General features: G+C 50.9%; 1 protein-coding gene across 2 annotated transcripts in view; it reads left to right on the top strand.

The window, feature by feature from the left end:
• The window catches only part of KHDRBS3 (KH domain containing, RNA binding, signal transduction associated 3), an 84,883-nt gene that overhangs the window by 64,941 nt on the left and 7,922 nt on the right, over nucleotides 1-12,020 (top strand). For both annotated transcript variants that reach the window (XR_001360570.1, XM_014533154.1), the window contains exon 7: nucleotides 2,826-2,908. Coding sequence is in view for 1 of the 2 variants with exons in the window: in XM_014533154.1 (XP_014388640.1) it covers nucleotides 2,826-2,908 (83 nt within the window). In the remaining variant the exon portion in view is untranslated. The remainder of the gene's footprint in view (nucleotides 1-2,825; nucleotides 2,909-12,020) is intronic.

Raw genomic sequence — 12,020 nt, 5'->3', positions numbered from 1 at the left:
ATCATTAAAAATATATTTAGAAAAAGGATGCGTACCAGGATTTACATTTTACAGGTAAAGAAACAGATTCCGATACGTGACTGAGCCGGCCTGAAATTGATTTTGTCTGATATTAGGGTGGCTATGGTAGTTCTCTTTTGATTGGTATTTCTATGGCATGTCTTTCTCCATCCTTATTCTTTCAGTGTATTTTTACCTTTGAATCTAATGTGTATCTGTTGTAGACAGCACGTGGTTGGATTATGTTTTTTAACAAGATGCCAATTTCTGCCTTTAAATTGATGCATTCAATCCATTTATATTTATTGTGGTTACTGATAAGGAAGGATTTACATCTGCCATTTTGCTACTTGTTTTCTAACATCTTTTTTGTATCTTACTACCCCCTTTTGTGCCAAATGGATGTTTTTTCGGTACCATTTTAACTCATTGTCATTTATTTTTCTAGCTTTTTAAAAAATATTTTAAATTATTTTCTTATTTTGTCCTAGAGATTGAAATTTATACGTTAACTTATATTAGTCTTTTCCAAATTTATACCAACTTAATTGCAAAAGTACACAAATTTTTTTTCTTCTCTACGGGTCCATTCTCACCCGCACCTTTGTGTTGTTACTCTCGTACAAATTACAGCCTCCTTCATTGTGTGCTCATCAGCACAGATTTCTGATGATTTCTTTATGCAGTTGTCTTTTAAATAAAATAGGGGGGAGAGTTACAACAGAAAATATATTTCTTCTGTCTTTTATATTTACCTAAGTAGCTACCAATGTTAATTTTTTATCTGGATTCAAAATACTGCCTAACGACCTTTCACTGACCCGAAGCACTCCTTTTTGTATTTCTTATAGAGCATATCTCCTGTCGATGCAGTCTCTCAGTTTTTGTTTACCTGGAAATATCGTACTTTTTTCATTTTTTTTTTTGCAGGCTAGTTTTGCTGGATGTAGAATTCTTAGTTGACAGTCTTTTTATTTGGTACTTGGCAATGAGAATCTCATTGTCTTACGGCCTCCATGGTTTCTCTTGAGAAACCAGCTTTTGATCTTATTGTAGATCGCTTGCACATGAAAAGTGGCTTCTCTCTCAATGACTTTCTCTCTTTGTCTTTCAATATGTTGAAGATAATATTCTAGGTGTGGGCCTTTAGAATTTATCCTACTTGGAATTTGTGGAGACTCTGGGATGTACAGAGTAAAGATTTTTTAAAAAAATCAAATTTGGGAAATTTTAAGCCATTATTTCTTCAAATAATCTTTCTGCTCTTTTCTCTCCTCACCTTCTAGGTATCTCATTACACAGGTCTCTGAGACACTTTATGTTCTTCAGTCTCTTGTTTTTCCTTCTTCCTCAGACTGGACAATCTCAATTAATCTATCCTTAGGTTCACTGATTCTTTCTTCTGTCTAGTCTTATCTGCTGTTGAACCCCTCTGGTGAAATTTTAGTGTTAGTTATTGCGCTTTTCATTTCAATAATTTCTTCAGATTTTCAAAAACTATTTTCTGTATTTATATTAATATTTTCTCTTTGGCGAGGCATTGTTCTCATATTTCTTTAGCTCTTTAGACCCAGGTTATCCTTTAGTTCCTCAAATATATTTCAAATAATGGATTTAAAGTCTTTCCCTAGTAATTCCAATGTCAACTTTCTCAAGGACAGTTGCTATTGTTTGTTTATTTTCTTGTGCATGGATGATACTTAAATTTCCTTTGCATCATCACATATTTTTTAAATTTAAAACTGGACATGTAATGTGTCAACTGTGGAAATCAATTTCTCCTCCTTCCTCAGAATTTCTTTTTATTTTGGTTTAGTGACTTTCCCAAACATTATCAAGTCTGTATATATCATGTGTTGCCACTGAAGTGTCTCCCCTGTATTACCTTCGTGACCACCCAATGATTGGACAGATACTTTACCGAATGCCTGGCAGCTGAGTCCCTCGTGTTTGCCAGGAGCCTCTGGGTGCCTGTTGGAGCATGTCTTCCACACCCACCCAGCCAACTTCCAACTAACTCTGCCTTGGCTTCGCCTTTCCTTTCCATACCGAACCTCAAGGTCAGCCCAAGGAGAAAGCTCAGGGCCTGCTCAGGTCTCCTGGGCATGTACCTGTCACTGCATGCACATCATCGTCTAGACGCCCAGAAACAGATCAGAGTTCAGAGCCCATGTGGACACCTGTTCCCGACTGTTTCCTGTTCGCCTATTGTTTGCTCCAGTTTTTCTCCACCACCACAGGCAGCAGAAACCTTAAATAATTGCCTCTGATTATTTTCTTCAAACACCCCCCGGAGAAAAGGGTATTTTCATGGGATGAGCTCCAAGTCATGTCACATAAAGGCATCCCTCTGAGAATGGGGCTCTGATACAGCCCCACCCTGTCGTGCCCCCTCCATTGGCCTCCAGGCTCCTGGTTTCCATAGTGATTGTGGCTGTTGGATGTTAAGGTCCTCACAGAGCTGGGAGTGAGGGGTGGGGAGAGGAGAAGTTAAAATATGACAAAGCCCCCTGTTCATACCCAAGATTGAGCCTTTTTTTAAAAAAATATTATGCTCCCTAGATCTCTGCAGGCCTTTGGTTAATTCCCGTAGGTGTGCAAATGTGGATTCTGACCATTTTTGCCAGTTCCTCTTGGTTTTGCTTTTTGCTTTTGGAGGTTTTACCACATCATCTCCACTGATGTCCCTGTTACATTGTTCTTTACACTCTAAGCAGATAGATTGCTAAATGCTGGCCGGATGAAGGAAGACGCACTGCAAGCAGAATGCCCCACTCTAACCAGACACCCTCTGACCGTCTCTGTCCTCCTCCCGTCTGTTTCAGGACTATGACGATGGCTATGGCACCGCGTATGATGAGCAGAACTACGATTCCTACGATAACAGCTATAGCGCCCCGGCCCAGAGGTAAGAGCCGCCTCTGGGACCCCGTCACCGACACTGCCCTCCCCGCGTCTGCTCCGGGGGAAGGATGGGGGTGGCCGTCCCGGGAGGGTAGTCTGACTCGGCTGCTCTGAATGGTGTTTGGTTTAAATGCAGCATCACTGTCTGTCTACCAACCAGCATGTCTACCTCCTCTGCAACCTACTGTAGCTTTAAAGCAATGTGGTTTGGGCCCAGTTGGTGTGGCTCAGTGGTTGGGTGTTGACCTAGGAACCAGGAGGTCACAGTTCGATTCCCGGTCAGGGCATATGTCCGGGTTGGGGGCTCCATCCCCAGGATGGGGCATGCAGGAGGCAGCCGATTGATGATTCTCTCTCATCATTGATGTTCCTATCTCCCTCTCCCTCTCCCTTCCTCTCTGAAGTCAATAAAAAAATATTTTTTCTAAAAAGGCAATGCGGCTTGGGAGATAAAAATTGAAATTTTATTCGCTCTGAGGATTTAACCGCTTAGCATATTCTGAGGAGGAACAGTGTCTGTGGAGTCTGGTTACTCAAGTCCTGAGGCCCCAGATCACATGAGAAACATGTCAGCACCCTGCACTGTCCGTGCCTGGGGAGGGAGCACGAGGTTTGGTTTGTATTCACGGAACCTTTCCATTTCGCAGCAGACGCCTTCCGGTCTCTAAGAATCTCAGGTTCCTGGTAATAATGAGTGGGTTCCCATTCGTTTTCTGAAGAAGTGTTTATTCAGAAATACATGTTATTGGAGGCAAGAAAGAGCTTTAAAATTTCCTCTTCTGATGGTATACCTGGTTGTTCATTGATATTTGAAATCAGTGTTTATTCTGTTCAGAATGTTTTCCTAAATGCCTAGAAACCTCTCGCTTTATATTTGAAATTCTAAGTGGAGAATAAAGGCAGACAAACACAGAAGAAAACATTGGCGCTGTGAAGCATTAACACTAGGGACCATGTGGTCATTCTGACGGAGCATAAATTCACTTTTGAGCTTAGATGGGTTACCAGGCAAGGTTGTACTTGTTCATCCTGATCCCGAGGCTGACGGTGATTTAAAAGTGTATTTTCTTCTTGCTCTTGCCAAGTTTTCTTCTTATATAATTTGTAAGAGTTAAGTAGCCTTCAGACTTTGTCAGCTGGTCCTTTTATTTAGTGGAAGCCTCACCCGGCCGGCGTGGCTCAGTGGTTGAGCATCGACCTATGAACCAGGAGGTCACGGTTTGATTCCCTGTCGAGGCACATGCCCGGGTTGCGGGTTCCATCCCCAGTGCGGGGTGGGCAGGAGGCAGCCGATCAATGATTCTCTCTCATCGATGTCTCTCTCTCTCTCCCTCTCCCTTACTCTCTGAAATCAATAGAAATATATTAATTTAAAAAATAGGTTCATTTAGTGGCAGCCTGGTGCACGGTGTCTGTGTCCTTGAGGTCGTTAGCGCACTTGTGCTGGCTGGCCCCAGTGTCTTCTGGGTAAGAGCTTACACAGATATCTCACTGAAGGCCCAGCAGCTTTATGGAGAGTGTGGGGCTGTATCGACGAAGAAAGGGGACACGGTATATAAGTAAGCCCTCAGGTCAGTAGGTCAACTCACTAGATGCAGAAAGAATTAGGGAGCGTCAACTCCTACTCAGCCTTTCAAATGTTCTGTTCTGTGTATGAGATATAACTGGTTAGTATTATAGGACACATGTCACACATGCACAGTGACAGTTACCAGCTCACCCACAGCCTTCTGTCTGAGGCCCAGACACACGTGGGGCGGAGGCTCTCTCTGGAGCACACCTGCGCCTTTCCTGCCCTTCCCCCTCCCCCAGGCCTACACTAGACTTGCTTTCTCTCCCGAGCTCCAGGGGCCCTTCTTCTGCCGCTGTAACCTGAGTCCTGCGCCCATGCAGCCCAGTTGGCTCACTTTTCCACGGCTCACTTCTCCTACCTCTGTGTCCAAATGAACGTTTACTTGTACCAAAAAAAGCTGTGGACCCGCGCCATAGAGGTGGGGAGTCTGCAGACCTGCACTTTGGTCCCACTTTAACGCTGACTGCGGGGGTGACCTTGGGCAGTGGCTTCGCCTCTAAACGCCCCAGCTCGTGGGCGGTGGGACTTAGTTCTGTGCTTGAGGGCGGCCTGAAGGTTGAATGAGACAGGCAAGGCCACAGCCCCTGCCAGGCAGGTGGAGGTCGTCGTCTGCGTGGGGACGAGCAGGTAGAAACGACTTTCGCCCTCACAGACCCGAGCCGCCGGGCCCCGATCCCTCACAGAAGTCATACTTTCTTCCCCAGAAAGCCCTTTGGAAAGGTATTCATTTCACTCTAAGCCGAATGGAATGAATTTTCCTTTGCTGTCTTACTTGTAACCCTGATGACAATCACCGTTCGCAGTGGGGCGGCTCCAGTTCATACAACGCTGGGCTGAAGGCTGGAAATGGGCTCAGAGAGCGGGATTCAGGGGCACTCATCACTCGGAAAAGGTAACGGAGGGAGAAGGCATGTGGCTGAGCTTGGCTCTCTGTATATCAAGTCATTACGTTCCCACTTATACACAATAACCACGTCACTCTGTCTGTAAATCGAATCGTGTTTACACTTATGTACAATTTTTATTTTTAAAAAATCACGGTATTTTGGTCTATGCTTCTGAAGAGTGTAAGTTCTCCGAGGAGATATTTGATTCCTCTAGTGACCATAAAGAGGGTGGAACAAAAGGGTTTCACACACATGCTAACCCCCCCCCACACACACACACCTGGGATGAGCGTGTGCCAAGGGCATTAGTGTCTGCACGGGGTCACGCTGACAAGCTAATTTCCCACCGCACAGTGTGGTTTGACCATATTTTCAAGTACATACTTCATTTTCGTCCTCCAAAATCGCTGTGATTTTCATGAAAACACTTCAAATGGCTGAAGGAAGGGAATTAGGAGTAATAGCTGCCGTTCTGGAGAACCGTCCAGCCCCCGCCCGGCGGTCTGCGTCCTCTTGTAGAGGATCTCGTGTTTGCATCGTGGCCCTGCACGCGGGTGCCCCTCAGGGGAGCTGAGGGTGCGGTGTCTCCAGGGTCACAGCCGAAGGGCCCTAAAGCGAGGCTCTGTTGGACCCCAGACACTGTGCCCCAGGGAGGAGACGGGTCTCAGTGTGAAGCCACTGGCTTTCGCGACAGACGCGGCCAGATCCCCCGGCCCGCCAGGCAGGGACGGAGGCCGGAGCCACGGCGCCCCGTGTGCCTCAACGCCAGTGCCAGGAGAGCGACAGGCGGGCTCCTGCCCTGGGCTCCAGCGCATTGTCGCTGCTGTTGGCAGCTTTCGCAAGGCACGTCCGGGGAGACCTCCCCAAGAGAGGGCCCGTCTAGCTCTGAAAATACTGGGGATTTCACTTTGGAAGCGGTAACCTGCTATGTAAGATGCAGCCGTCTGCACGCGGGAAAGCGACTTATTGGAAGACGCGGCGGCGGTGTGTCAGGGTTGGCTGTTCTGCACGTTCAAAGGCCCGTGTGGCTCAATTGGTGGCGTCCTCTGGTGCACCTGCAGGTCTCTGGTTCGATTCCCCGTCAGGGCACATGCCGAGTTTTGGGCTCAGCCCCAGTAGGGGGCGTGCAGGCGGCAACCAGTCAATGTTTCGCTCTCATATCTGTGTTTCTCTCTCTCTTTTCCTCCCCCTTCCTCTCTCTAAAATCAATTGAAAAACATATTTTTTTAAAAGCGATAAAGGCTGGGCCTGGATTGAGAGCCTGTGACCAGGCCTTATAACATTTTTGTCTAGCGTCCTCTCACCTGGCTTGGTCGTTTGGGGTTTTGGCTACTTTCCGCACGAGGACTGGAAGGAAGCTCTCAGCAAATCTAAGCAGTGAGCTCTCACCAAACGCATCCTTGTCACCCAGGGTTACGCCCCCATTGACCGGAAACGGGGACCCCAGCCCAGCGTACATGTGACCCTGTGAATGCCTTTGTTCTCCACAGGGACCCCGCAGTAAACAGGAAGGAAGGGGCGATGGTGAGAAAGCTAAGCTACAACCTGAAGGGACAAAGGAGGGACCAGCCGCGGCCGGAGCGTTGCCGTGGGAGTGTGGCTGTGAGCGGCCGTCCCTGTGTCTGGCCCCCGGCTGCTGCCTGCGGGTGGCATCAGGGTAAATGTGTGCGAGAGGGCGTAGGTGCAGGGCACACATCCCCTCTGGTCTAAATGTTAACCTTAAAGCTGGGATCTCATTCCCGTTTTCCTCTTGGAAAAACAGGTACAGGGAGAAGCACAGGTGCCCGCGTTGCCCGTCATGGCTCTGTTGACTTCCGCCCGTTTTCTTCGCGCCGCTGTGGTTCAGCGGGCACGCGTGTCGTCCAGGGACTGGGAACCAGGACTGGGCCCCACCCTCCGTGTCAGAGCCCCCCTGCTAAGCTGACCCTCCACTCGACGGGAAATAACGCAGGGCCTTTCCGGCGGTGTTCCGTGACGCGGTTCCAGGTGGTGCCAGGCCGGCTTGGACAGTGTCGGTGATTCGGCTTTAACGCGATTGGGAACGTGTAATGAGCACACGAAGCACTTGATGCTGGGACTGTTGTTGCTGTAACTCAGTTACGATAGATTGAAGTGGAAATGCAGTCAGCGTGGAGAGTGTTTTGGATTCGGCAGCAGGAAGGGGCGAGCCGGGGGCGTTTTTTCGGGGGGGGGGTGGTCCCCCAGCCTGACGTCTGGCCGCGCTGGGCTCACATCCGTGCCCCTCGGTCCTGGGTCGGCTGCGGGGGCCAGTTTGATCCAGGGACTGGGAACCAGGACTGGGCCCCACCCTCCGTGTCAGAGCCCCCCTGCTAAGCTGACCCTCCACTCGACGGGAAATAACGCAGGGCCTTTCCCAGCTTCACCGGGAAACTCCTCAGACTCCAGCTAGCAAGGGAGAAACACACTTCTAAATGTTTCATTCCGTTAGCAAACTTAGAAAAAATAAAAATCCTATTGGGCACTTTCGAGGCAGCAGGTGTCCAATACGCAGCAGGTCAGCAAACCTGTAAGTGAGGTCTCCTGTCCTGGGTGCCACAGCCCTGGGAGGCAGGCGACTATTACTACCCGATTCACAGATGAGGAAACTGAGGCACAAGGCTGAGGCCCGTGGGGAGGAAGTGCCGCAGCCGCACGTGGACCCGGCTCTGGGCGGGATCGCCCTCCGTGTGACTGGTGACCATGACCTCCATGGTCGCTTCTGTTCTCTGAGGAAGACCCTGGTGCGTAGCATCCAAACAAAGAAGCACTGAATACAATTGCACATGCCACTCAGATCCGGTCTGTGGGGTAGGAGTCACCGAAGGCCTCGCGGGGGTGTGCAGACCCTGGAACCCGGGGGGCGCGGGCGGGAGAGCGTGGGTTTGGGGAGCGATGTCTACACTGACGTCGGCGTGCCCACCGCGATGCCCAGGGTCCAGTCAGCCCTCATTCCCGCCTCTCAGCCGAGAAGCTGCTGTAAGTCAGGGTGAGACCGCATTTCCCCTCCGGCTGGTCACCGTGAAGGGAACTGGCCGGCGTCCATCGCGGGCCTTGCACGTGCTCATAGCCTGTGACCCGGTGTCTGTGTGGTCAGTGCCCGGCTCACTGCACGGAGCGCGTCTGCAGGGGGAATGGAGAGGGAAGGGCGGCTCCCGGCAAGTCCCGGGGAGACGAGGCAGAGGCAGGTGGGGAAACGTCCGCACGGCTTCGGGCCCAGGCAGCACCCAGTGGAGGCCGAGTGGACACGGCCTCAAGGATGGGGTGAGCAGAGGGGTCCCCACAGCCCAGCAAGGCAGCCGCGCCGGGTCCTGTGACCTGCACTTCGGTCCCGTCGGTGAAAGGGGCGGTGGGCGCGGTGGCCGTCTCCCTGGCTGCGGTCAGGCTGCGGGAGTGAGAGTCTGGACTGTGGCCAGTGCTGCCTGGCGCGGTGCCTGCTGCCGGGAGCCGCCATTCGAGCTGTGGTCCTGCCCGTGGAGCCCGGGGCTGAGCGTCTCAGAGGTGGCACTTGTGAGTTTGGAGAGATGGGAAGGCGCCCCCGCCCCGTCAGAGCTGCTCAAGGGCCGTCGGGCTGCGGGACCGAGTGACTGAAGGTGACTTGACTCTGGGTGGTGGGCACACGGCGGTACCTTTTTAAAAATCATCTTTTGCCAGAAAAATAAGTTACAAACATGGTTCCGTTCCCTTGTGCTTCTTCATGAGAGATCTTACCCTCCATGTTGGTGTTTCTGAGGAATGAATTTGTTGTTGAAGTGAGCAGCCCCCGTAGAAATCCCGAAGCTGGAGTTGAAAAGCAGGTCTCCCTTTGCCTTTGAATCCAGCTCTGCCACTTGCGGTGTGACCTTGAGCACGCCAAGGGCACACCTCAGGGAACCTCGCGTTTAATTGATAGGGTGAGTGGACAGGACAGGACTTACCTTCCTGAAAATTAAATAAAACGATGACATAGCAGAGCACGGCACACGGAAGGGAACTGCTCCTGTGTTTTTGTGAGACGTGTATCGCTAAAGGGACGGTCTGCGCTCTTGCTGAGCACAACGGGTTGTTTAACACCGAGCAAGCATTCTGGGCCAAATGCTGCTGCTTTAGAAGGAACTTCGCTTTAATAAGATTGATAACAGCTGTCCTTGAATAAGAGCTTAATCATGTAGCACGTTATCTTATTTAAATCGCACAACAATCGTATACGAGATTTATTTTTAAAAGTGTTTTACAGGAAATTGAGTTAACATAGCCTAAGCTTACACACAGTAAGTGCAGGAGCCTAGGTTCTGATAATACGTTTGTTTGACTCCAAAGCCCGATCCTTCACTATGGATTCTCTACTGTCTTCCACACTGATCGCAGGAAGATGAGAAACCTGCTTAAAAATGACACAGCGACCGTGTAAGGAAAGTATATGCAGGGACGCCCAGCTCAGCCCCGTGTGCGGCTGTGAAACACCCCGGGCCGCGAGGCGCTGCCCGAGAGGCAGGCGTGTGAGGGGAGAGAAGGGGACGGAGCGACCTGGAGGCTCTTGTCAACAAAGCTCTTCTTTGTGCTTTTCCCTTTTCTTAGAATCTCATCAGAATTCCAGTGTTTTTAAAAATTACATAGAACCTCCTGCAACCTTTTTAAAAATTGATTTGTGAGAGGAGGGGGGAGGGAGGGAGAGAGAGAAACACTGATGAGCTGCTTCCTGCACGCACCTCCGCAGGGGATGGGACCTGCACCTGGGCATGTGCCCTGACCGGGAATCGAACCCGCCCCTTTCTGATGTCTGGGGTGACGCCCCAACCGCCCGAGCCATACTGGCCAGGGCCCATCTGCAGCCTTTGAGAGGAAGGAACTACAAGAAACCATTAAAGTAAGGAGCCCTCGTTGGATATTTCTGCATCAGAAAACGAGAGATACTCAGCCCCTCATTGCAGAAGGCAGCGCTCTGTCTTCCCGGGCCAGGACGAGCTCTGAATTAACATAAATCCGGACGTCGGAGGCTGGCTTCCTCTCCTGTAGGGATGTCAGCAGCTGCAGGGGTGCAGGCACCTCCTTCCCGTGTCCCAGGCTCGACTCAGGCTCCGGGTGGCTATTGCAGGTCCCGCCGCCAAGTTGGGGTTCAGGCAGGAAGCAGGGAGCCCAGATGCAAGCCTTTACCTCCTGGTGGTCGGCCTCCGCCTGGAAACTTCTGGAAGCTTACTCCCGGAGTTTGCTTCTCTCTCTCTCTGGCGACCTCGCCTGCGGAAGTGGCTGCGATGAGGGTTTGGGTTGATGCGTTGTCACTGGCACCCGGTTGGTTGGTCGCACAGGAGCCTCTGGGTAAGAAAGAGGGAAAGTGTGGCCGATGCGGCAACAGTGCATCTTCCCTGGTGGCGTACGTTAGGGCGTGTTTCCATTTAGGTTTCCCCTTTTTCTGAGCCATCCCGTACACACAGCAGAGAGCATGCACTCACCCCCATCTGAAGAGGGTAGTTGGGGGGATGTTCGCCTGGGTGCGCACCCGGGTAACCAGAGGACGGTCCCCGCACCCCACAGGCCCTGGGGCATTGTCTCTGGACCATGGGATCCCTTACAGCCATCTCGTCTGGTCTCCCTCAGTTACCTGGGTGTTTGAAAAAGTACACAGACGTATTTCCCGTTATTCCGAAAACGTCGGGATCGGTAGTTAAATTGGATCCATGGTGTGGAGAGAAGCTACACTTGGAAGTCAGGGCAACTGGACTTTCTCCTGCCGCCGTGGCATCCTGGCCATGCAGAGAAGTCACTGTCTTTTGATTGGCTACTTCCTCTTTGACCAGATCACATGTCACCCTTTTACCCCCCAGAATTAGTGAGGGCCACAGAGTCCTTCCGTGGATATGGTTGCTACCTGTTAACCATGTCCCATATTCAGACTTCAAACAGGAATGTTTAAAGATATTTATTCATCATGAAATATATAACAATAATCAACCCATTGCATGCTAACAGAATAATAAAATTACATACATCTCTCTTATATTTTTGCAAATCTCTTTATTGTCTGGCTGAAGAGAAGCCAGCTGGGTTCTCCCATCAGCTTCTGCGCTCCATCCCGTGGGGCTCCCTCGTGTTGGGTGAAGAAGTTGGATGACAGATGCGTGCGCAGTTGGAAAAGGGAGGAGTGTTCACTCGCCGTCCACAGGAGGGTGGCTGTTCTTTGATGCTGCACCCAAACGCGGAGGCGGCAGTGCCTCAAGGTGAGCTGTGGACCGGAAGCCCTGTCGGCAGACTCGCCGGACTCAGAGCTCGGGGACCTTGGTCTGCCTCCCCCGCCATGCTGGAGTCTGTCACATCACTACGGGTCCTTGGAGAAAACTGGTCCGCCGAGCCCGGCATCCTTTTCCACGCTGCGATGCGTCTCGTTATGTCATATGAAAAAGTCGGATTTTATATCGTCACCGCCAGGCTCAGCAGAGAGGCCATCCAGTGTCGACTCGCCGCAGTTTCCTGCGGCAAACGCTGGTGCTCGCAGTTTCTGGTTCCTGCTGGGAAGCGTGGGTTTTGTCGTTGGAAACACATGGTCTGTTGTTTTCCTCCCAGCGACGGGCTCACGTCCTTCATTGTTGAGAAACCGCCTGCCCGGGAGCTAAGTCTGAAGAGCCACGGTTCTCGGCCACCCCTCCTCTCCTGGAACAACGATGTCCGACGTCGGGGGCAGCGCT

Source organism: Myotis brandtii, unplaced genomic scaffold, assembly GCF_000412655.1.
Source record: "Myotis brandtii unplaced genomic scaffold, ASM41265v1 scaffold1214, whole genome shotgun sequence".
Taxonomy (NCBI): domain Eukaryota; kingdom Metazoa; phylum Chordata; class Mammalia; order Chiroptera; family Vespertilionidae; genus Myotis; species Myotis brandtii.
The sequence above is the reverse complement of the archived record's forward strand: the minus strand, read 5'-3'. Positions and strand labels throughout refer to the sequence as shown.